General features: G+C 39.8%; 1 protein-coding gene across 3 annotated transcripts in view; it reads right to left on the bottom strand.

Moving 5' to 3' along the window:
* Positions 1-26,013, bottom strand: part of STAT4 (signal transducer and activator of transcription 4) — a 41,103-nt gene that overhangs the window by 3,686 nt on the left and 11,404 nt on the right. For 2 of the 3 annotated variants that reach the window (XM_084522892.1, XM_084522891.1), the window contains exons 4-21: positions 19,737-19,835; positions 18,848-18,940; positions 17,265-17,343; positions 15,557-15,642; positions 14,561-14,712; positions 13,150-13,308; positions 12,162-12,254; positions 11,221-11,280; positions 9,793-9,810; positions 9,617-9,710; positions 8,780-8,824; positions 6,186-6,269; positions 5,325-5,423; positions 4,269-4,404; positions 3,086-3,138; positions 2,206-2,300; positions 1,620-1,756; positions 967-1,158 (exon numbers count right to left, since the gene is read on the bottom strand). In XM_084522892.1, the coding sequence (XP_084379018.1) occupies positions 967-1,158; positions 1,620-1,756; positions 2,206-2,300; positions 3,086-3,138; positions 4,269-4,404; positions 5,325-5,423; positions 6,186-6,269; positions 8,780-8,824; positions 9,617-9,710; positions 9,793-9,810; positions 11,221-11,280; positions 12,162-12,254; positions 13,150-13,308; positions 14,561-14,712; positions 15,557-15,642; positions 17,265-17,343; positions 18,848-18,940; positions 19,737-19,835 (1,774 nt within the window). The remainder of the gene's footprint in view (positions 1-966; positions 1,159-1,619; positions 1,757-2,205; positions 2,301-3,085; positions 3,139-4,268; positions 4,405-5,324; positions 5,424-6,185; positions 6,270-8,779; positions 8,825-9,616; positions 9,711-9,792; positions 9,811-11,220; positions 11,281-12,161; positions 12,255-13,149; positions 13,309-14,560; positions 14,713-15,556; positions 15,643-17,264; positions 17,344-18,847; positions 18,941-19,736; positions 19,836-26,013) is intronic. The other variant, XM_084522893.1, reaches the window with a different exon arrangement.

Here is a 26,013-nt window from a genome sequence, read left to right as displayed (position 1 = left end):
CTTAGTCACATAACTGGCTGTGTTCCCGTGATGGGAAATAATCTACACCACCCTCCCCAAGTGTAATACAGCAGCTGATGAATGGGAGCTGCTCAGGGCTGCCACAGGGCCTGTGCTGTGACTCCAAAAGCTTTGTACTTCCGAGCCTCGGGATCTCGGTGCTGCAAATGCTTGCGTGGAGCCCTGTCTCTAGACACAGCTTCGGAGGTGTCTCTGGCTTGAAATTAAACGCATACGTAATTTTTCAGAGGACTGGAGCATTAGGCAAAGTCCACTGCAGTAAAATGAAGAGGAAAGGCATTTGCTGGTTCCAAGTATCTTTTGAAAAGCGTAAGGATTTGGATTCAAATGGGCTTGTATTGCTTTATAATGAAAGTTCAGGGGAATGTATATAATCTAGAAAAAAACAGGGCTTTTTTTGAGAGGGAGCAAGCTTGATCTAAAAATGGCCTGACTCATAACCCAAACAAGAGCAAGCACATATTTGGAGCTAATCTTATCTAGCTTTTTTTTGTGTTTTCTACTGCAGTTGCCAGGGGTTATTACTGCTGTCTCGTTGTGGAATTAAAGCAGGTCTCCCAAGCTGTTTGGAAAACACAGAATGCCTTGAAATTGAGGAGAAAGCATGCTACAGTGTCACACAATTATGAAGCTGATGAGCTTTTCAATTTCATCTCCTTTGAACATGCATGTACTGAATTTTGCAATGTGTTGGTCAGGAAAAAAAAATCCTAACTCGAGATCTATTTCTTCGCTTCTTTTAAATGTTTTTGGTTTAGCCTCTAAGACCACAGCTATATTTGCAAGGTGAAGCTGTCTAAATGACAGACGTGGATTAAAATGGTTCTCTTGAGGATCCTTATTGACGGAAATCTGTTCCCTTCTTCCTTTCCCCAAATTCCTTGAATTGCCTCTTGACCCTGAAGCTGCTTTTCGGAAGGGGTAAGTACAGAAACAGAGCCCAACCTTCATTCGGCTGACAGCTGTAGTGTTTGCCAAAGGCCTTATCTTTGGGAATGTCTGGGTACAGATACTTGAGAGGGTTTTCGGGAACGTTGTCTGCCATAATAACTTTGTAATCTCGCAGTATGTCGGCAAAGGGCAGTGCAGCTAAGCGGCCTTTGTTGTAGGGCTCCACCGAGTGGAAGGTTACCTCTCCTGTAAAACACAAAGGTGTGTAGCAGCTGGTAAGTGGCTAGATCAGCATCTCTACTGGAGCACTTCTTGCCTTTCTTTTGCGATTTACTCTGGCCTGGGTTTTACCTTTATGTTAGTGTCTTTCAAGTTACACTTTCTACACGTGTGGGAACGAACTTAAAGCCTGCAGAAAGCAGGTACATCTCCTAACGAGCTTACCTGTGTTAATTTAAAGAACTGAGAGGAAGAGTTTCAGAGTTTTAGTTTGTGTTGTAGTAAATATGATACTGCTGTCTTGCCCCAAACCGAACAAAGACATGATACACATGAACCTTACTTTTAAACCAAAGAAACCATGGCTATTGTTTTACAGGTGTATTGCAGATTTTGAACTCTACATTATTATTATTATTATTATTATTATTGTTATTGTTATTATTATTTATTTATTTATTTATTTATTTATTTTTAATTGTACTTACCATTTTCTAACTGATCCACCCAAGTAAAGGTAATTCCGCCCAGATTGCTTTCACTAAACCTTAATAAAAATGTTCCTGGTGTCTTGTCTTTGAGCAAAATTCGTTCCTTCTCTTTGCTTACAAAGCCCATTACGTACCTATAGTGTGACAGGAAATCATGGTTTTACTTTTGCAAAAATGATAGACTTCATTCTGTGTGCTGCATTTGGCCAAACTTCATACAGGAGTTGAGGCAGGTGTTCAAAGCCTGGTTACAAAAGCTGTAAGGTCTTGAAAATATCACAAAAGCTTCACGTGAATTACTTGTGGAGTGTGGCATTGAGCTCTCAGTACTATGAAATGTGATGAAATTCGTCACAGCACTTGACTGTACACTGACAGAACTGATAAATAGATCAAAAGCTGCATTTCTGGAAGATTCAACGGTGTTCCCTTTTGGCAGAAATTTTGAAAAGTTATAAATGGGAAGAGGGAGACAGCAGTATTCAACTCTTTGCAAATTCTCTAGCTAGAAGTGAGGTTAGTAAAGAAAAAAGATAAAGCAGGGAGAGATCAATGTATACCAAACTGTTTCTGTGTTGCTCACCCATCGATCCAAAGAGGAAGAATGTGTTTTTTAATTAAGTCCAGTATAGCTTCAAGCCAAACCCAAAAGGTAAAAGACTTCCCAGGTAAATGTTCCTAATGGAAAACAGATGAGAAAAGAAGAGCATTGTGAGCGTGTTGTTACAGCTCATCAACATGATACAGCTATCTCAGATTCTTAAAGATAATCTAGTTTCTCTTTGTGGCAAATTTGAGTTGCTGCTTTGAGACTCCCTCTTTTGACCTAATGTAAAAACATTTTTTTTTTTTTTTTTAAGATAAGCATTGGAAGTGCCTCTTTGTTCATGTTTAAAGAAAAAGCATGCTCAGTTTCTTTTTCATTATGAAATTACATTTTGAGAGAAATGATGAGGAGAAAGTTGAACATACTTGCAAAGTTCTAGTTGTGTTTAAATAATGTGGTTAATATGAACAAAATGGATTTGCCTTTCTTTTTCAATTCTTTTGTTCCTGATCAAAGTTACTGAATATTTTGAATATGTTATACAGACTTAAAATTATTTAGGTCACAACTGAGCATATAGAACAAAATATACTGTATGCTTTATGAAAATTTACTCTATACTATAATAGTCCACTCTATTGATCACTTACAGAAATATATAGGGCATTCTTGACTATAATGACAGTTTCTGGTACTTGCAGCAATGTGTCTAAATAGATCTAAATAAAGATAAATCAAGTGCCAGCTTTAAATTTCAGGAAATACTGTTTTAATTGTTAAACTTCTAGAATTAATAGGATTGTGCTGGGCTAGAAGTCCTGCAAATGGTAAGTGGGAACCTCATTGCTGGGATCAGTGGCACAGGTAGGTGTGCAGATGTTCAAGCAGAGTCCGTGCTTTACTTTCAGAACCGTACCTTGCAGAACTTCGCCCAGGACAGCTGGTAATCATTGTAACTGACTTGTTGCCCTAGAAGCAAAATAAATAAAATTGAGTCTGTATTTCTGGAGTTCTTAAGAAGGTATTTTTTGACATCTGTATAGTTGAAAAATACTACAGCTCATCCAGCCCTGGAGAGGGATTGAGAGAGGCTTGGTGAGGGACTGTGTGCATGGAGAGAGCGTTCAGCTGCTAGCTCAGCTTTGTGGATCCTTTTGAAGCGCCTGCTCGTGGTAGCCTGGGGGGAGTCTTTGCCTAAAGCCATCTGGGCCTCTGTTCCTGCAGTGCGCGCTCAGTTTCAGTTTTCAGTTTTACTTCTCTTGGTCTTCACCCTATCTTGATGTTTTAATATGATTTTTATTTTTTTTTTTTGATTCTTACTGATTTACAATGGCATCTTTCAACTTCACTAACCAAGAAATCTCCAAGAAAGCATTAGAAAAAGTGCATGTTACCAAAGAAAGCCAGCTATTGCTTCCCAGCTTTGAAAGCAGTAGAAAGTAAAGGTTGTCCCCAGTCTTTGACACAGATGCTTTAGCTCTTGCCTGACAGCAGAGGTATTGTTACACCCTCACTTGGAGTTTCTTGCAGGTTACAATACACGTTATAATTATTTATTCTCCAGAAACAGATGATGCTTTCTTCATTCTGCCAGCCTTCCCTAAGGCCTTTCCCTTCTGGAGGACAGTCAGATCGAAGTGGTCATTTGCTCATCTTGCTGAATTTTCAGTCATGCAGGGCCTTTTTTTCTGTGCTTTTATCAGTGAAGCATGGATCCCAGAACTAAACAAGCCCCAGAGGACAGGTACTTTTAAAAACAACCATGAGAACTACAACAGAAAGCAAACTAAACCAAAATCCCATCAGCAAGCAAAAAGATTGTTGATCTCTGATGCTAGAGATAACAATTACTTGCTAAGGAACAAAATAATGTTGAGTGTGACTCTGATGCCCTCTTTCTTCAGCTCAGCAGCCTACAAGTTCAGAAGTTGAATTGCTTTGTGGTAAGAATATGCTGATGTGTGCTTTTCTTTAAAGAAAAAACAGTGTTACAGTGGCATTTCTGAAGTCAGCAGTGGAAGTGGAGGTCATGCTTAAAGTCCTGACTATCAAATAGAAGAGTGCCCAAACAAATAAAATGTATGTTTCTGCAAACTTACCCATAAGTTTCTCAGCCAGCATGTTGAGCTGCTCAGAATTGAGTCCGCGGCCAACATAAGATGAAAACTGCCAGCTCAGCACTTCTAAGAGCTGACTTAAAGTGGCAGCAGGGGGATTGTTAAAGAAAGATAAATTCTGCAAGAGAATTCATGCTTCGTTAGACAGTTAGCAACTATGAAAGACACTACAGGCTTTAAAAGAAAGCAGTAAAAGCAGTAAGTACTTAAGCTGAGTCCAGAGGATAGGGGGGAGCAGAATAATTTGGGACAAATATGCCCTGGGCATCCCACCTGCAGCCCCCCAGTAAGTTCTGCTCAGTCGCGTGGCAGAGATGTCAGGGGAGACTCGGAGAGAGTGGCTGTCAGTGTGCCTGTCTTGGGTGATAAGATACCCGGCTCTGCTTCTGATAGTGATGTATGTCAAGGCAGTGAAAATGTGTGTAAAGCCTATCCGATAAATGCAGATATTATGTTCTACAATCTGCAAATGCAGTAACAGCAACTGAAACTCAAATATATGCTGAGCTGGCAGGAGGCAGAGAAATAATGATTCTGCTTTTGCTCAGCATTAAGGCTACCAGAAAGGTGCTATCTGACTCTTAGGATCTTCTCCATATAAAGCACTGGCTCCTATAAAATGCATGAGGGAAAGCAGTATTTAATTGCATTATAGATCCAACCATATATCTACTTCAATGGTTTTGAGTTATATAGCAGAATTATTTTGCGCTACGTGCAGTTTTAATCATCAGCATTCAAGAATGGCCAATTCCAAGTGGAAAAGTTGAGGAGAAGGGTGAGCACCTTTCCTTAGTTTATGAATTACTACTTTAGCCTACGAAAATGAAGGCTAAGAGGCATGTGGTTTTATATCTGGGCAGGGAACAAAAGACAAAGCAAATAATGTTGGAGTTTGATGTTGACGACAGTGAACGTGAAGAAAATCAGGCCTGTTTAAGAGGGGGAAACAGCCTTTTTTGTAATGAATGCATTTGGCAACCAACTAACAGAAGCACGGAAATGCAGGAAGTCAGTATTTGCACACTGAAGACTTACCTGAGGGTCGTTGGTTGATAGATTGTACCAAATAATAGAAGCCCATGCATTGGGCAGTTGGCTGACGTTGGAAATCATCACCACAGGCAAAGAGCTTGTCTGGAGGGAAAAACGAACACAGTTGGTAAATATTGCTGAGGAGAATGATAACACTCTGCTAGGTTTTGTTTTCATTCAGGCCCCTCTCATTCTCCTCCCAACCCAAACACTGTTCCTTGGCCTGGCTCTTCCTGTGCAGTGGAGCAGGACCAGCTGTTGGAAACGTCTGTCTAGCCTGTTTGAGGTGAGACGTAGGCTTCCAGAAGGTGGTCAGCACTCAGGTTAGCTGGACCTGGGCAGCAAACTCAGCTCAAAGCTGCATGACAGCTATACAGAGGAATGACTGTGTGGCTTCGTGCAGCCAGAGAAGGGATTTCTGGCAGTGGTTAGCACCAGAATTGGTTCTGAAGGTCCATTTTAGGCACACAGGGATGTCCTCAGCCTACAACTTGAAGTCGGTATCATAGACTCCGTCTAACGTGTTAATTTATGACATTTAATGGAGGGATGTGCCTTCTAGTGAATATGGTGTGGATTTTGTCACTGGCTTAAATGGATCCTACAGTTTTTGCATAGCAATATGGATTATCTTTCATAGCATATCAAAATTGCCATGAAAGCCAGCATTTCAGCTTCTGAACAGAATGGCTAAAACGTTGCTGCAGATCTGTATAGGCCTCTGTCCAGAAGTGCTGGATATCTCGCATCTGCTTATGGTTATTGCTGAAGACAGCACCTAGGATGCCCAACACAGTTGTTCATATGTAGCAAATGGAAAGTGATTTTTGTTCTTGCCACAGAAAATCTGTCAAGAATACTCACTTCCAAATTTATAGTCAGTCCATACAGGCAGACCTGTGTTTCAAAGCTGATGGAGTGCAGCTCCTCCGTCACCATATGAGGGCCCTGAGAGAATAAGTAAATTATAAAACTGCAAATGCATGCTTGGTATTTAACACTGTCTTGGCAAACTGCTGAGATTGCATAACACTGCAAGAAAACTTATCAAATTTATAAGTAGAGACGGGAAAAGAAGGAAATCCTTTGTTAAACTGTGATATCAAACTAGTCTAGAACTTTTTTTTTTTTTTTTTTTTTTTGACAAATCTTAAAAAACAAAACAAAACAAAACAAAACAAAAAGAAACACAACACCCCCCTAAAAAAAATCCAACAACCCTAGACATTGTTAAAGCAATATCTTAAAATTTTTAACTTCTTCTTTTAAGTTGTTTAAAAATGTTGCTTTTAAGCACAGTATTGCAAACACAAATCTAAGGCTTTTTTTTTATCTGATAGAGATCATCTCCCACTTTTCCTAAAGTCTCTGTACTGATTGACAGTTCCAGTTCAAACACAGATGATAAATGTCAAGAAACAAGCCACACAAGAAAAAGCAGTTATAGGAGCCATGTCTTTATGTGCAAGTAGGCCCCCATCCTAGAACACAGTTTTTTTGTTTAAGTACACTCAGATGGTACTAGCTGAACAAATGGAGGCCTAAATCATTAATCTAAAGTAAATCTGGTATACAAAAAGAAACAAACAGAAACCCCACTACATTTCTTGGGGAAAAAAAAAAAACAAAAAACAAAAAACAAAAAACAGAAAGTCTGTTCAGCATAGTTGATTAGTTTGTCATACAAGCATTTTGTTTTGATTACAAATGAGGAAAGCTCTGTAAACATCCAGATCTCTGCCCCCTGGGAAACAGATCTTTCAAAATGAGTTTCCATCCATACAAGGCAAAGTATAAAAATCTTTTTGCACTTTTTCCTGTGGTGTTCTCCCCCCTCCCCCAACCCCTTCAGATATGATTTTGTCAGAATTCTTAAAAAAAGGAAACAAAATCTGCGTGTTTCTGGATCTAAACACTTCCACTCCGTTTACTGCAATACTCCACTTTGAGCCCACATAAAATAAAATTGTTCCTTGGGAAAGGACTTCGTGGCCTTATCTTTCCCATGAATCCCCTCCTTCAGGGCATGTACAGGATGCTGTAGTAAAAGATTCTGTATAAATGAGAGATTGAGACCACGAGATGCTCTGGCACCTGGATCTGCCTTGCAAAGGAAAAAATCCAGTTCAGAGCTGCCTGCTTTTAAATGAAATACTCATCCATCAAATGAACTCAAATATTTTAATACAGGTAGAAACAGTCCCACTGAAAAAAGTTGAAAAAGGTTGGTTAAACTCCCCATTCCTTTTCTGCCCTGTTATGATTTTGAAAAATCTTAAATTCTGGGGAGAAAAAAACAACAACAAAAGCCTCTAGGTAAAAAGGTGTTCCTAGATGAAAGGACAAACCTTAAAATAGAGAGCTTCCACTTTTCTTTCCTTTTTTTTTTTTTTTTTTTTTCCTTCTCAGTATAAGTCATACTTCTCAACTATACTCGTGGCTTACTAACCATTCTGTAATGAACCAAGTTTCTTAATTATTATGGCTGCTGTTAAGTGAAAAACTTGTTTAAGTTAACGATTTCAGGCTGTGCTTTGACCAAGGAGAAGCTCTATTTGTGGAAAGCAGGTAGCAGTGAACTTTGTCATGGCTCAGATGTCCTAATTCACCACAGCCCTATATTTTATATGGTTATAAAGGCACAAAACGTGAAAGTGGGAGTAAAACGCCACCAGAAGTCGAACACTAACATTTTTACGCCTCCATCTCTGCGTTTGCTTGTCTGGATGCAAATGACTCTAAGCAGCACAGTGGCTGGGAGGCGAGCTTTGAGTTTCAGTCTTGCTAATCTTGTTGTAAGTTATTCCGTTCAGAAACAGCGTGGAGCACGCTCAGGTATCTTCTGCCTTAGGTTTTCAGTTAGCTCTCCGTGCTGATCACGCCTTTACTTTGCACTTGGACAGCTTGCACTGAGTGCTTGTATAAAACATCTGTGTGGGCTGTGGGGCTGGAAGCTGGGGAGGGCTGGGCACTCCCGCAGGCAGCAGCACTCGGATTATAGGCTCCTGTAGTGGGAAGCAGTCGCCAGCAGTGCCTGGCCCCTCCGTCAGGCTGTTCCTGAAGCCTCGTGTGTCGCCACGCGATGGCGACATACGACATAGGCTCAGTCCTGTTCTCTGCCCACGTACAAAGTCACTCTCCATCCTTTTTGTAAGCCCCCACCCCCCCAAGCACTGGGAGGCAGCAACGAGGCCTCCCCAGAAATGTTTAGATCCTACCTTCCACTGTACCTTTTTAATACATAAATTAGAGGCATGTAATTAAAATTTCTGAGTACTTCTGAAAAGTTTTCTTTGTGCTTACACAATCATACGATTATTGGGTTCTGTACTTATAAGGAGAGTATATATTTCAAAATCCAATTTACTTACATATGGTTGCTGTTTGATTTAAATAAAATCCAGTCTGAAATACTTCTGAGAGTAATCAAAAATACCATCTAAAATAAATCCACAAACCTCATTTCCTTTGCTTCCAGCGCTTGATTTCATTTCTTTTGGTTGCTGTATAAAGCAAAACAGAATTCATGGGGCAGAGAAACTACAGGAGAGTACATAAAGAATGCTATTTGTAACCACGATGCTCTTAGCATAATAAGGATTTATTTAGAACATACAAGTACACTCTAATGAAGGTTCTGACGCAATGCCTTCACTGAATGGGCTTCTCATAGATATTTTAAAAGAATTTTGAAGCAATTAACTTTATTATAATAGAGTAAATGTAACAAAGTGTTAATTAGGTTGCTTGCGGAGTGTATAATAAAAAAAAAAAAAAAAAAAAAAAAAAAAGAAGTAAAGACCATCAGTCTCCAGCTCGTTTTGCAAAACTATAATGAAGCACTGCACGCGTGGTGAAGCCACAAAAATACCACAGGTGAAAGAGCCTAGTTTAAGAGCATGACTCACTGGGGTACTAGAGAAGTTATAGAAGCAGTTCTATAGTCTCTTAAAAGACAGTTGTCTCAGGCATTAATTTCAATCAAATCTAAAGCATTCCATTCTATCATTTTTTTTATTTTTATTTTTAATAAATTTCTGAGGAGCTGTGTAATTCAGCAAGATTAGTATTTTCCTTTTCTGGCGTTAAATAGGGTTTGCTTTTTATTTTCTGTGAAAATGTGTGATTTCATTTTAGAGCAGTATGGAATGGGATAAATTGGTTCTAGGAGTAAACTCTCTGTATAAGGAAGAAGAAAACGAGTGACAATACTACAGTTCTCCTTGCATAGTTTTTAAATAACATCTTATTTCTGTACCAGAGGTGCATGATGAGAGAAGAGCAGTCAAACTTACCAAATGTCGAAATTCTACGGACAGACTTCCATTTGCCGATTCATCCATGTTCATCGCTTTCACATGCGTTCCACACAGAACGAATCTACGATTACTATGGAGGACATTACACTTATGTACTCCGATAGCATTATAATGTTGGATCATTTAAGAGATCTTGTATTTTATTTTCTTACCTGACAGTTGAAACATTCCTAAAACAGAAGAGGGGTGGGGAGGAAACAGGTGGTGAATCAGTAAATGTGTAAGCCATGATTGCACCGAGAAAACATATCTTGAAGCAGGAGGTTTTGCCTCGTTCCCTAAAGTTAATATATATTTCCAATACAACTGCACGTTTTTGAAAACAAGAACTGAAATTTCTTCTGTCCAGTTAGACTTTTCCATCTGTCCAGATGCAAGCAGTGTATTATATCTAGCTTTTTTTTTTTTTCTTTTTTCTTTTTTTTTTTTCTGCCATAAGTGGATACTGGAAGCTGCTGCACTCTCTAATTGCCTCCACGAGTGTGTTCAGGGACAATAGGAGCCTGTACAGATAGGTCACAGCGTACTGGGGACGTGTGTACACAGCAAATGGGACAGTACACTGCTTTTGAGAGAAACAGTTGTCTTCTCTCCTGCTGCTTCCCCACCGGGTGTTTCCCTTCCTTTTGGGCCAGTGCCTTTGACATGTATCAGCATGAGCAGAGGGCTTTTTAGGGGGCTAAAAGAAGCACAACAGCCAGAAGCAGCACCTGTGGCTGGGAGGGGATGGTGAGCAGTGAGGGCTTGGATCAGCTTTGCTGATTTTGAAATCATACCCTGATTCTTCTGCTTCATGTTTTATCTGCTAGACCTATCTGTAACCAAGCTTGCTCTGCAGTCAGGACTATTGCTTTGTACTGCAAATAATAAATCCTGCTGAGAAGACAAATCAACTCAAATAGAAATACTAGAGGCAGAGATAACACTGTTTTCACAAGGATAGCATAGACAGGCTTGGAGATGCCTTTTACTCAGGAAATTATGGCCAACAGAAGGAGCAGAGGTTTCTGTTCATGTGGGATTGCTGTAAGAAATAATGGGAGCATGAAGGCATACCAAACCCATCAGGAAGGAGGAGTTCACTTAACAGCCTTAATTTCAGGCAGAGGTAAAACTCTCTAAGCTGCCATATGTACTAATTACAGCACCAGCTTTCCAAGCTCAAACTTTGTGTACTACTTGGAGCAGCTGCATAGACAATGGTGGAGATATTAGCACAAGCAGAGATGCTAAACTATAAATGCAAGATAGTTTGATTGAAAGTTTTCATGTGATGCCACTATTTATAACTGATGAATTTTATTTAAGACATGAAGCAGATGTTAAATGAACTCGCTGTCTCCAATTTCAATATAGCAATTAAAAATAGCAGCTTTCTTTTAAAAACACAAAGAAATCTTCCACATAAAAAAGCACCACCCTGATGTTTTAGCTGTCCTTTTTTTTTTTTTTTCTTTTTTTTTCTTTTTTTCTTTTTTCCCTTTTTAAAACAGACTTTAAAGCAGATAGAGTAGCAACTGAAAAATCTGTGCTTCTGTAGAAAGCAAGTTGTCTAACATCCTCACTTTAAAGTTTCTTACTTGTCGATAGTTGCTTTCACTCTGATCTGGTAGTTCAGCTCCGGCAATTTAATTAGCAACCTTCAAAACAGAAAATGTAGAGGTGAATATTCTAAGCCAAAAACTTTAACAAATAAATTAATCACCAAGAAATATTAGAGACCAATAGCTCCACACCACCGTATCTGAAAGGATTATAATCGGGAAACAGGTTAAGCACCTAGGGTTATATCACAATTTGAAGGCTCCTATATGTGAAAGAAGGGATGAGTTTTTTTCCAGTGGCAAATGTTTTAGTCTCCCTGAAAGTATGTGGAAAAGCTAGTATGTGTTTGAGGGAATGGGTAGAGAGACATCAAAGCTTAGAAATGGATTTGTGTAATCTGCAACTTCCCTGTAGTTTCCTCCATGTACTCCTTCCACTCCTGCCCACCCTGCCCCCTTCCCTGCCTTCTTTTTGCTGCTAGACAGAAATGAGATGTGAGATCCTCTCCGATCTTACCTCTTTTCACATAGTCAGGCAAGGAGCGAGCGGGAGAGAAATAACCTGTCATTGGTACACCAACTACATGCCTCCCAAACTGCACAAGTTTCTCCCTCTTATGTGCTAGGTTGGCTCTGAGTATCCTGATCTTGGCTTACAGGACGTGGATCACCACTCGCTTAGTTTGCACAGTCATTAAGACAGCAATCCAATACATACAGACTCCGGAAGGTGCTGGCTTTTGGCCACAGCCTGCCTGTCCTCCTTCCACTGGTTTGCTCTTCATTGTCATTATTACAAGTGGCAGGTTCTGTGGCCTTTAGACCCCCGCTCAGGAAAACCCTCCTTGGGGTCAAAAGAGTCTCAGCCTGACTGGCACAGATGTTGTTCTGCTTTGCTTTTTAGATCCCGAAATGGACTCCTAGGATAAAATGCAGTGTAAAAAGGGAGGAATTTATATCAGGTTTCCTTTCCTTACCTTAATTTAACAGTGAACTGTATTAGCGTTTTAAGAACCATTGGCCTCTGGGGGTGTGTTGGCATGCAGGGCTGCCTTTCCACCACAAAAGAACTAGGGTGAAAAGAAATGAAACAAATAAATTGTTAGGAATATGCATAAATAAATGGTAATAATGGGGGGGAGAGGGGAAGGGATAGTGTTGTTATCTCTTAGGCTTATTTCTCTGCAGAAGCTGAAGCGGGTGGCATGTATTCCCACCCTAAGTTCTCCAAATGATCTAGTGGTGTAACTTAGAGTTGAATTGTTCCCACAGGAAACACATACTTGGAATACATTAGAAACCAAACCAAAATCAAATTCTGTAGGCCTGAAGTATCGGTTGGAAGATGTGGACTTCTATCAGAACCATAAAACAAACTAAAAGTACATTGAACCAGCTTCAATGAAATTAATTTTTTTTTTTTTTAACAGTTAAGCATGCTTTGCTTTCAGAGGCAGCTAACAGAATAGCTGCTTGTGGTTTATCTCCTTTTGTAGCCAATACAAAAGAGAAAAGGAATGATGATTTTATATACGAATATAAATATATCTGATGATTTTATATATGAATAGATGGGTAAATTTAGGAGGGAAAAAAACCATAGATTTATAGAATGCCTTGGTGGGGAAGAAAAAAGACGAGGCACAAATTGGTACCTGTCACTTTACTACAAAAACTTCTCAGCGGTATGTACATGACTGAAATAAGTGGGTTTTGTGTGTTCTCTTAGAGTCAGAATTTGACCACAAAACCTTAAGTGCAATAAACAAGAAGCTGCCTGATACCTTCAGCTCCTACGAGTTTTGATGACAGCTGTACATGCTCTTTACGTTGGAAACTCAGTCTTTGAGATCCTTGCAGACTCAGCCATTTGTCCCTTTTCTTTTTACCAGTATGGTTTCAGTGTTGCCCATAACCTTGTGTCAGTGCAAGCAAAGCAACGGGAATTCACAATAGCTTACGCACTTGCGGAACAGGTTGTAGAGCAGGAAATTGACTTTTTCCAGCAGCTGAGGTCTTTGCACTGGGATAGGATCCCCGTCGTAAGTCAGCCTGGTCAATAGTTCATCCAGTTTCTCTAGTTGCCTTCGAACTTGAAACAGACTCTCTGCCAACAGTGTAAAACTACAGCGAGGCAACAGATCAATTTGCAGTCTGCTACATAAACCAGTTATTGGAACATAATTCTTACTTCGGGAAATCAGAATTGCTGCAGATTAGTGCTTTCTAACCTTATACAAACTGAAGTCTGTTCATCTTTTGTTTACAGCAGTGTATAAATACATCAGACAAAATCTCCTACTTTACTTTCAAAGGTAAATACCTCCCAAGAGGCCTCATCAACAACAGCGCAACACTGGCTGTGATAATTTAGAAGAAATATATACACTGTCCTGATGTTTTATACGCAGGGCACTTCTGTCAGGTTTATTCTTGCCTACAGCTCAGTTGCTTTTCAAAACGTACTCTTTAAGAGGTAACATTTATATAAAGTGAACAAGTTACCAAGACTAAAGAGGTGCATTTCTCAGAAATGCAAAAACTATGCCAAGGAAAATCAAATCCAAACATACTTCTAGTTTAATAGGGTATGTATGTATTAAAATAATGTTTTTAGAAGTTTTTAATGTGCTCATTGGAGGGAAAAAATGATACTTCATTGGGGGAAAAAAAGTGGAAAAAAAAAACACACTTTTTTCTTCAAATATAAAAAGAAAAAAAAAAAGTATTGGTAATTCTTCTCCCCCCCCCCCCCCCCCTTTTTTTTCCTTGTTCTTTACTTCACAGTTTCCAGATGAGAAGTTAAATAGGAGAGAAACAGTCAGGACATTGATTTCCTTGGCTGCATTGTCTTTTAAATCCAGCACAGTTTTTATTTGGAGCCTCCTTTAGAGCCTTGTTTATCACCACCATGGGGCGTACTTCTGCCATTCAATTCCTGTGCAGTTTTATGTTTGGAGGAGTGATGCACCCAGTGAGTCAAAGCATAAAGTGTGTCTACCCAGCTCCTGCCGAGATAAAACTCCCACTGTCCCCAGTGACAAACTCATTCAGCTCAGTTCTTACTCAAGCAAAACTCCCTGGGGAATATGCATCATGCATCTGCAACAGCCGTCAAAGCAAAAAATGACCAACTGCAGTGGCTCAGGCTCAGCAGTTGGCTCTAACGTCATTTATTCTAACAGCAAACCTTGTCCACCAAAGGAAACCGTGTTTTTAGTTACTGACTTGCACAGCTGCTTGTGGATGTGCTGATGTCGCAAGGTAGCACGGCAGCCGATCTGCAGGAATGATCAGTGTGTGCGCGTGGGGCTCGCTGTCGAGCAGCAGACTTCCTGTGGTTTTCAGTGGAAACACAAGCTCAGCGCGGGCTTACCAGTTCTGGAGCTGATCGAGCCCCCCGTGGAGAGGACCCCCGATGCAGGCAATCTGCTGCCGTCTCTTCCAGTCTAGCAGCTCCTCGGTCAGCATGTTGCTCATGAGCATGTCGATTTCGTGAATCACGCGGCCGATTTTGCTGAGTACTTCCTGCGGCGTAGGAAAGGTGTCACAGAATTCAGCAGCTGTCATACAGTGCTGGTTGCATTTTTGGAATTGTTTTGGGATCAGCTATATTTAGTCCTACCACCTTAGGCTCTTTGGCCCAGAGGTGTCTGGATTCGTCACCCACTGCACTTGAAACTCATCCTGAATATCAATGAACTCCTCAGTAAATCTTCCCTTTTTGGGGGTGGGAGGGAAGGTTGCTGCATTCATTGTGAGCATAACACCTCCAAGCAGTTGACGTTTACAAGCACTGTCAAGATCAAAAAGTCGTTCTCCTGTTTTGCATCATACCCAATTCACAGGCTTTCTTTTTGCTTGTAAAAAACTGTAAACAGCAGGTGGACTCCAACTGCCTGACCATGTGGTTTTCTGTCCTAGCAAAGCGGTCAAGAAGCAGTCTTATTCACAAGTCTCTGTTGCTGAACAGAGCTAGGTACCATTTGTGGATTTTTATTTTTATTTTTTTTTTTGTGATTATTAGACTACACTTACTTCAAATAATGTTTATTTACTCTAAAAGCTGTAGACTGTCAACTAGGTTAACCAGTCAACACGGCACGTAAGAGGTCCTGTGACGTCCTCCCCTTTCCTCTAAGGTGTGCAGAAGCATGGCCCTGATGAGGCCGTTGCTTAATTGCCAATTTCTTACCTGCTAGTCAAAATCACCCTCAGAAAGCCTTTGGTGCATTTACAACTCATATGCTCCTTGCCTGCGTTTTTGAGAGGAGAATTCCAAAAGGCGCACGTACGCATTTGAGTATTCAGCGTGCAAATAAGGGGAGAAAGCTGAAGAACCACAGCACGGATGACAAAAGATGTCACTAACCTTTCTCTTGTAGTCTAACGTGTTGAGCATAGCCTGCAACGCCAACATTTCCTGTTTAATGAGGGCACTGTTTTTGTCGCTCTGCTCTGCAGGGGAATGAAAAAAATCACCCGGTAAATTCAGTACAAGTGCGTGTGTGGGCGTGGGGGTGTGCACGCGTGTTTATAGGAGGTGCTGGGGGGGAAACCATGACCTGAGTGCAGTATGAACTAGTGAAAAATAAACTGCAGACATCAATAGATTATGTAATAGTGTATTTCATTTGAAGAGACTAATGAATACGACTTTAAGGTAAGGTTTTATGACTCCCTTTTTGAGATATGTGTGCACATTTGGAAGAGGAAGAAGGTGGAAAAGATGGATCATAAATATAAATCTGTAAATTTCTTATGTGTATTATTTTATGCATCTGGTTTTCAGTGATTGGTTTGTGCACTATTGGTGTCAGCAGTTAGGCTAAAGCTCTTTGAACTTAAGGTGAATTACGTCTGGTTGAGAGAATGGAGGTTAGGCATTTGAAACAGATAAAAGTGTTCATCACCATGGGGATTTCAGCAGCCAGGAGTACCGATCACTAGGTACTTCCCCCTCTCTGTAACATATCCTTCTGTGGATCATGCATTAGTTTCAAGCTTCCCCAAGTTTGCCTAATGCTCTTTTGCATATGGCTCTTCCCCCTGCCCTTGCTTTCCCCCACCTTTTGCTCTTGCATTTTCATGCTACCTTCAGAAAAGAAATTGGTGCCAACTGTGTCTCTGCTGGGCTCCAAACTGATGTCTCCTCGTTACGTCAGAGTATGTGTTTCAAAAGAGAGAGCCCAGTACCTGACTGTCAGCTCAGCCACAGCAAATGCTCCCATGTGCATTTTAAGGCACTTCAAGCTGGCTGTGGTGGTGTATAGCATTTGGTGACACAGTGAAATTGTAAGCCCTGAACGTCACTTACATAAGCGTGTTTTATTTTGCAAGTGGGGCAGGTTTCAATCATCTGCTTGGTCAATAACTGTGATTGACCTGGTGACCAAAACCTCATTAAAACATGGCAACTCGATCTCTTTTAATTGTTTGGCCATATCCAGCCTTAAATAGATAAGAGCAATATGTTTAAGAACCTGGGCATTTCAAGGCTCAAATATCTCTACATGTTCAAAGGGAGGTGACGCGAAGAAATCTGAGCAGACACGAGTGGACCTCAGTTTCTTTTCTGATAAAGATCATGCAACTACTGTTGCAGCGTGCAGATTTCAACCATCATAGGCTGGGTGAAACATGCATTCAGAGTGCTTACCAGTAGGTTATCACCACTGTGGTCAAGAAAGAACAGAAAACGAAATTAGAGGTTAAAAAATTACTTTCGCCCAACTCTACTCTGGGAAATAAGAGTCTCTTCTACATCCTGCCAAGGAAGGGCCAAGTCAATCATGAAGAAACTGAAAATTAGGTTCTTTGAATTAAGAAAATTACTTATTTTCATCCATTATGCAGCTTATTGATAGAAAATAACTATACTTGATCAATAAGATCCTGTTTGCCCTCTTAACCCCACAGAGTCATTATGTCCTAGACTGTGGTTTTATATAACTAAAAACCCATTCTTATGCTTACATGTAGCATCTGGGTAATGCACAGAAATAAATCCCGAGAGCGGTTGCTAGTCATATAATCAGCCTTTTCCTAGAGAATCTAAAAATTATTACAAAAGCTCTTACCTAAACTTTGTATTGTTTTATACCTGAAGTCAAATTCCTCTTGCAAGTCTTCCAAGTATTTGACATCTTGGTCAGTCATCTTTCCCAGGAGAGAGAAAAGTAAGAAATTACTTGGGTGTTCACAGTGACATAAAAAGGAATTTGTTCTGTCGTGGACAAATGCATAATGTAGTATTTTCCTTTCCTACCATTTGACAATCTAAACTGTTATGCCAATAATGTAACCTTCTTCTTAGAACTTTAGAGCAGGGCAAATTGGTAATTTTGAAAAGTCAAGAAAGTTGGAACTAAGGAGAGCAACAGAGTTCAGAGACTATTTTTACAGAAATACTCAGGAATTTTACTGCTTTGGTTTTTGCAAGGGAGTATTCATACCTACAACAAAAAGCTTAGAAGGTGTGTTGTGGTCACCATTCAGCATACAAAAATACTTCAAAAAAGACAGATGAAAAGAAGGAAAATGTAACTGTAGGAAATCATCTGGTTTGCTTCAAAATTCTGTTTATGTGCTGTTTATGGGAAGCCTTGATCCTGCCATCAACTCATAAACAACGCTTTTCAGTTCCCTGAGATATGCAAGTGAAGAGTCTGGGAAAATAGAAAAAACTCATTTGCTAAATTAGGACACAGTTAGCAATTCTGTTTTCTTCTTTATTTCAGAGACTGAACTTTTAAATTATATGCGTAAGGTATGAAATTACATACACAAGGAGCTGGCTGATTTCTGTGTTCAACTTAATTAGCTATTAAAAAAACACCCTTGTACCTAGAAATTACTCTCCTTTTTTCATGGGCTTTCAGGGATGGCTGCACTTCTCCACATAGATGCTTGCTAGGCACAGACTAGAAGAACAGTGTGGCTGGCTGCTGGGTTGCAGCTTTGGATGCTTTTGCTCTGCAATTCTTACAACATTGATAGAGGTCTAGTACCACATTGCTCTAAAGCTAGCTTTATCCTTTTAAGAGTTGCATCTCTCTATCCTTCTTCTCTGTGTAGGGAGACAATTATGAAGAATGCTACTAGGACTTCTTTCTAGTGTACCTGAAGTGTTGCTCTTGAATGGCATATGGAAAAATATTTTAAATGTAATTCTTACATTGAGTCTGCTGCAGGGCTGGGACAGCAAAAAGGCTGTAGGTAAGTGGAATCCTTATCCTGCCTTGAAACGAATGGGCAGTTAATCTGTGAGCCTTTGCAGTGTCTTTGGGATATAGCTACTGGGTTGGCTCTGCCCTGCAGTGATATGACAAACTTCTGGAGGACTGTTACCATCAGTTCCCAATGTTCATGTCCCTTCATGTCTCAAAAACATGTAATTATGTCACGTAACCTTTAGCTTTACAAAAATCCTGGTATGTGACTCAGAGGTCAGGAAGGCTAGCTACTGCTGATGATACTGAAGGATATGGAGCCATAGAAACAGGTTGGTTGAACCTCGCATCTATTGAGAGACCGTAGGTATGTTTGTACTGTACTCAGTAGTCCCCCTGCAACTCACATAGGGATGAGTGTGATGGCTGTAAAATAGGTAGTGTCTATGAAAATCACGGATTTGTAGACAGGAAACAGGACAACAAAATACCTGAGCACTGTTCTTGATGGCCGACACTTTGTGTTCTACGTTTCTTTGTCGTTCTGAAACCACAGAGTTCTGCAAAGACTTTTCCAGTGGCCCCTAGAACACATTGAATGGGTAATACTTGGATGAGCAGTGACGAGTGACAGTAACTATATGGCAAGTCCTAGCATAGAGAGGGAGTTCACAACCTGGAGTTCATCTGGCTGGGGACTGGTCTAAACAGCTCAATCTGTTTAGTTCCACAGATCTGAAAAGCATGATTCTTTAACTTGGTAATCAAAAAGATGAAAGGGTGTGCAGGTATACTGCAGTCATTGAACATCTAGTAAATTTAAGAACTTGAAACACACTGATGATTAGATTTCTAAAAAAGACCAGTATTGTACTATTCATGTAAGAATACATATTACATCCACAGGTTATCAAAATAACACACTTGTATTTAAAAATATTCTGTATGGGCTTAACCATCTAAATTTCCACAAAATGACCTTATATGTAATTTAAAAATTTCTTTCTTCAAACATTGTAAAACCCATCAATGCCTTGTAACGTAGAAGATGGAATGTCTTTGCACTGCATAATTAATATGAATTAGTGCAATGCATAATTTAATATATACACATCTGTTTTGCAAAGAATAATCTCTTTAAAGCCTTTCCCACAGATTAAAGTCTTTGAAGATTAGCTGTGGCATAGGAGTCACTTATAGCAGTGTTTGCAGCAGTAGAGCCACTAATGAAGTATAAACATGAGTTTAAAGAGCAACGTTTGGCAACCCCCAGTGTACACAAATCACTCTAGTGGAATTCATAATAAGAGGACAGGATTTGTTCCTAAAAGCATGCGAGCAGATTAACATGGAGCAGATTAATGAAATGTAATTCATTACCTGTACAGGCATGCTGGCTGCAGCCAATATTCTTCTTTCTTCTCTTAAACAGTTTGAGATGATCACTGCTATGTGCATGGGATTACCATGGTATTTGCCCTGCAAACACAAGCAAATACAACTTTTAAAAATTAAGAATTTAGGATTTACATCTGGAAATCTCAAACAGTGTGATTTCTCTGTCTGAGCACAGTTTCGGGTGGGTGAAAAAGACTTCCCTGATGTTCCTGACCTTTGCTAGTGTTGTTTGTCTTTGCAGTGCAGCATCACTTAGTGCCATTGTCATAAAATATTGTTAACAGCATTCTACAGAGATGACAAAGATATAACTCTGAGATTTACATCATTTGAAGATCAAATTGCTCCACTGCTAACACAGCTCTTTTGAAAGGGCTTTCCTGTCAGCCAATTCTGTGCATGATTTTATCATGTTTTCCATTTTCAATAGGATGTTAGCATGTAGTGCTTCTGCCAACAAAAAACTGTAAGCATATCAATATGGTAGTGGTGCAGTCAGAAAGGCCTCCTCAGCATAAAGTGAAAGACTTGAACTGAGTTTATGAACAATTTATCTCCTTCAACAATGTGCGTAAGACGAAGGAAGAAGCAGCTCTTGTCCCAAGTCAAAGAATCAAAATCACATTTTTTATACTGCTGTAATTAAGGTGCAGAACTGCTGATGCGTGACTGAGAGATGGGTGCAATTTGAAAAAAATATTGGCTTGTGCTATATTTATCAAATTGGAAAGCTTGAGAACTCAAGCAGCATCTTTCATGGTGATACATTTGTTCAGTTTCTCAATATCCTTCATGCCTTTTATTCAGCACTCATGTTTTATTCAGTCAGATGCCCCTTATTCAGTGTTCATATATGCTATTTTTTTCAGCCATTCATTAGAACTAATCCAGTTCTTTTATCTTCCTGTACAGTTTCCTCTTTTAGACTTGCTCTTTTTTCCCTTCTCTCTGACTACTTTTAGTCTCATCTTACTCTGCTGCCACTCAGAAGCTTGTTTCTTTTTGCTTTCTCTGAATCTGGTGTGTTAAATTTCTGCATACTTAAACCAATACTGTATTTTCCTTAGATATCTCATACCAATTGCTCTACTAGAAACCACGGATGCGAACACATCTGATAGAAATGTGAACATGCCTTTTAGATTCAACTACTGCTATGACAGTAAGCCTGTATTCCTAGCAGCTTTTACTAGACAAAACCAAATAATTTCCTGGGTACTTTTGCATGAAATCTAAGTAACCTGAAGTATTTGTTCACGTGTTTTGACTTCCATTACAAGGTAAAGGAATGTTAGACTAAAATGGTAATTTGAGTTGCAGAGAGTTGTGCTCCTGGTTGTAAGGTTAGGAACAAAGATTAAGAGTGGAGTGGAGCTTCGTGGGGAACTAGGTTGAAGGTAGGCTCCAGCATCAACAGCTGGAGCTAATTAATTGCTGAAATGGTGTTCTGCCCCTCAGTGGGCTGAAACAGCTCAGGAAAGGATGAGCTGGTTGTTGAGGACTAGGACATGTGAAGTCCTGAGTGTTTGGCTAGGGGAGGGCAGAACAGGGCTGCCCTGTTCCAGCCTCAGTAGGTTGTGTTGCTGAGCCTTGTTTGTTTGCACCCTGATTTGAGGAAAAAAGTCATCTTTGTAATAAGGCTTGGGATGAAAGCTGTGGTCAGAAATCTGTAACTGATGTGTGCATTAATCAGTTGGTTTCTAATTGCTGCTGATATATATATATAAATATGCAAGGGTGCCCCTGCAAGATACCTGAAGCAGCAAAGCCTGCAAAGTGTTTCGTCCCATTTTTTTTTTTCTGCCCGACAGAGTCTGAGCAGGGCAGAACACAGTGGTAGCACCCAGAAAGCACTTTTAATCTAAAACACAATCGGGCAACAGAGAGGTCTTTGGGCTCCTGAGGGTCTTCTGGCTGCAGGAGTGTGGAGACCTGGATTGCAGTGCGGGGTTCCAAAGGGCAGAGACAAAACTGCTGCTGTCCTCGTTACTTTGGGCTGGGTCTGTGAGTCTATTTTAAGCTTTGAGCATAGGGAGGGAAACACGAAAAATCAAAATAGGCTGGAGGAATCAGTACTGAAACTGCCATCCAAAAAACCCCTGTGGAGCCTACAAGGATCGATGGTTGTCTTTGCTGTGTAACAAGAAGGGTTGAAACAAAAGATGTCTCTAATGAAGTCAAGAAGAAATAAAAATCCTCTCTTGGAGCTGGAAAACGTATCTGCATAGAAAAGGCTTTTCAAAGAACCTTGTGACAGCGAGACATTTTAAAATCCCCCACAAAAATGCCAGGTATCAGGGACTTCCCTAGCATGTCTAAATAGCATTCATTTGCAAAACATTCACAAACTCTCTCCCTTTGTTTCATTAAGGGAAAACCATCTGAATCAAGAGATGAAGAGGAAATTAACTTATTTTTTCTCTTTTTTTTTTTTTTTTTTTTTTTTATTTTTTCCCTTCTGTAACTCGTAAAGCCCTAGCAATAAGCTGTCTCTCTAATGCTTCCCTTGCTTTTTGCCTGCCTGGTGCTGCTTTTTCAGTTCCACTAGATTCAGCCTGCTCTTCCAGCAGGCGCCGAGTGGGTGGACAGAGAGCTGTCAGGGCTGTAGCCCTCCTCAAACAAGGGCTGGAATAACGCCCTGCAGCTGCTGTGGAGCAGCAGCACAAGTGCTTGTGACCAAAGGAGAGCAAGACAGATGCAAACTGTGGGCAGCCAACCTCCTAGGGGGGAGATAGATGGCTCTTCAGCCTCCGTGCTACCAGCACTGCACTGGCAGATGGGTTGTAGCTTACAGACTACAGGTTGATATAAGAAAACAAATTATAGCATTAAATATCTGAATTACAACTTATAACAATAATTACCAAAAGGAGCAACCATCGTGTTTGATTGTCAAAATAATAATAATCATTGAATTTTTTCTCCCCATGTTCTATACTTCTCAAAGGAAATTGCACTTCAGACCATGCCAGCCGGTAGTGTTACCAGTTTACTGTAAGCCCTTGTTCTTCTCTACTTCTATTTTGTCTTTGGCTGAGGGTGGAATTTGCTCAGGATGAACTTGGCTTCTGAATGACAGCCTGCAAGTGATTTCCTCTCGTTGCAAAAGTGGCGTAAGTTTGGAAATAAAGAAAGCTTAGCCCAAAAAGCAAGCTTGAGGTAGGGGAATCCTAACTTTGTGTAACATGAGCATTAGCAGCTGGAAAGGACAAAGGGTGTAGATTCTGCAGCTATGCAAAATAGTATTATTAGGTTTAAATGAATATATTTACAGAGGGAAACTTACAGTCGTGTTTTTATAAATACCAACAAAGAGAAACTGGGGATTTACTTTTTGTCTAAAGTTTCGAATGGAAATGTTATTCTTATCTGCTAATATTACTGTAATTCAGTTACTGTATTTCAGTTCTTAGAAATTTTTTCTCCTCTCTTCTGTTTTGATGAGGTCTTTCATATCATGATTTACAACAAACAATCTTATTTGGACCATTTTTTTCTCAACAGCTACCAGCTTGATGATAAATTTATACGGGGGAAATAAAACTTTCGTTCTGAACAGGTGAAAATTTTATCTGAATGCTGCTGATGTTTGCTAGAGAGAAAAGCCTCCTACCACAACCCAGAATGCATTGTCTCTGCTTCAGAGAGATGTGTTGTGATAGTATCTTACTAGATCACAAGGAAAAACAAAAAAGCGTTTCTGCACAAACAATCCGTGCATTACAGTGTGCAGCGTTCACATCCTTCAGCTCGGTTTTAAAACGGTCTGAGCTGTTTGGGATATTTTCAGAGCCTTCTCAGTGGCTGGAGAAATGCATGATTCTGATTCCCTAAGTCACAAGATCATGTAGAAACTTGAAAAGGCTTATTATGAAAGTTGCAAATACACGTGGTTTCAAAAAGAACACTAAGCAACTGTCCATTTTAGTATTGGAAATGTTCAGGGAAGAATTTTCCTGGGAAGAATTAAGAAATCTAGGCCAGAGATTCAATGTCTTGCTTCCCCCTGCTCCCCTGCCCTCACATTTAATTCCCCCAGAAAAAAAATTAGTGTATTTTCCTGTGGCTGTCTCCATTGCAGATTGGATCACTCCCAACCATGCTAATATTGGCCAGCTTTCTTTTCACGCATCAAAGGTCTCTCTACCACACACATATATAAATGAGTACTTACATATGCACTGCTTGAGTACCCTGACTCTGTTTTCAGTGGTAAAAGTACAGGATTAGGTGGTACTGTTGCTTTCTGCTTCTGTTGTACAAGGATGCAGTGTTCAACCTTTATACAGTCACTCAGGGTTTTACCTGATTATCTCTTCTGGTTTTCAAGATGACTTAGAAAGGTCTTGAGAAGGTTTTACTGCTTTCTAATTCTGAAAAAAGTGCTTTAGATTTGTTTGTTTCCCCCCACTTTTCTCCTCTATCTTTTTTTTTTTTTTTTTTTTTTTTTTTTTTTTTTCATAAAAACATCAGCTCTATTTTTTCTGTGTCTACTATCAAAACTCTACTTCATGCCTTCTAAGCATATACAATAAGATCTTTATTGGAGGCTTGGAACTGTTAACTACTACAACAGTTGATGTGTTTGTTGAAGTTGAATGAATATTTAAAGAAGCTGATGGAAGGGAGCTGGGACACAGATAGGGAACGGGATGACAAAGTCAAGAATGAATACATTTCCTTCCTTGTTGCTTACTTGTGGTACCCTTATTCTACCAACTTGAACACTCAGCATCTTTCTAGATAAGCAGATATCTCATCTTTCATGTAATGAAAAAACAGAGGGGAAAAGAAAAAAGAAAAACAAAAAACTTTAGCCTATCATTTTATTTTTGTCAGAAACAAAACAAAACAAAACTTGGTATATTTATGTGTTGCAAAAAGAACTGTGTGGGTGGGAAGGCATAACCATGCATGCTTATTTCCCGTTTTCACCTTCAGATGTGACAAACAACATTTTGCCTTGATTTATTTTCTACCTTTGTTTATGCATCCAGGCAGAAAGTGTAACGGAGGCAGTAGTGGCACACCTATCTCAGTGTAGGACTGACCTTCTCTTTGTAGGGTTGCTTTTTTATTTATTTATTTTGGAACCCTGCATTTAAACAGTTACTGTTGTTACTAAAAATCTTTTTCTAATAAAAAGACGACTCTGTTTTATGTAGGTCTTTAAGAGGAAGTACTTGTGACACCAACTATTTAGAGTGTTCTACTCTTATTTTTAGATTTCCCCTCCCCCTTTCAAAATACCTAAGAGAACTTTAAAGGCAGCCTCATTCTTTTAGACAACTCCTATGGTGTGTGGGAAGTTCGAAAACATAACTCTGCAATGCTGTACTTCTGCTTTTCTCGTATAGTGTAATGCATAACTTCCAGAAGATCGTAAATATTTATGGGGTGTATGCAACCAAGGCAAAACTTGGCAAAGTTGTGAAGGCAGAGGTCTTTTTATTTATTTATATAGATATATATATATTTTTCCATCCCCTAGTTTGCCCCCAAACTCCACTAAGTTCCTCTCAACAGGCAGAGCACTAAAAAGAGCCAAGGAAGGGTCTATGGGAGCAGCAGATTTCTAAGCAGGTGGGGGGTGGCTACAGAAAACATGTGGCTATAGAGCTCATCATAACCCGTGAGGTGAATAATGTAGCAATGCAACGTATTTAAAGGGAATGTATTTCAAAATAAAATTAAAAGAAGTGCAATGTTCCCAGCAAAAGAGGGCAAACAGGAGGAGGAGAGAGGTCTGATTTTATTTTGACATTTTCCCCCCCTCCACCTTCTGGTCATGAAGACCTGAGTACTATTAACTAATCTCTCAGGCAGGTGTTTGCCTGCAGCTGGGCCCTTAATACTCCAGAATGAGCAAAGAGCACAAGAGGTTTAGTTCATGTGCTTGTGGGTTTTGTTTTTGTTTTGTTTGTAACCTCTGCGTGTAAGCTAACTCTTATTCATTCTACAAAAGCAAACTGTTCCACAAAAGGAACTTAAAAATATTTGACTTCTAGTTAAGAGCTTTTTTCTGTCTTATATCAGAATCCTTTTAGAAAATCCTTCCTAGCTGGTACCCAGCAGCCAGCCTGCAATCACTAATAGCAGAGGGGTGGCTGGTGAGCATATGGTCTTCTGTTCAGGGTTTCCCATTTACAGGCCAAAATTTTTTGTAAACAGCTTTAATGGTGGAACTTGAAAACTCACTGGGGGCAAGATGCTAATATGAAAAGTCATTTCAAATTGTATTAGCAGAATGCATTGGTTC

Source organism: Aythya ferina, assembly GCF_964211825.1.
Source record: "Aythya ferina genome assembly, chromosome: 6".
Lineage (NCBI taxonomy): Eukaryota > Metazoa > Chordata > Aves > Anseriformes > Anatidae > Aythya > Aythya ferina.
The sequence above is the reverse complement of the archived record's forward strand: the minus strand, read 5'-3'. Positions and strand labels throughout refer to the sequence as shown.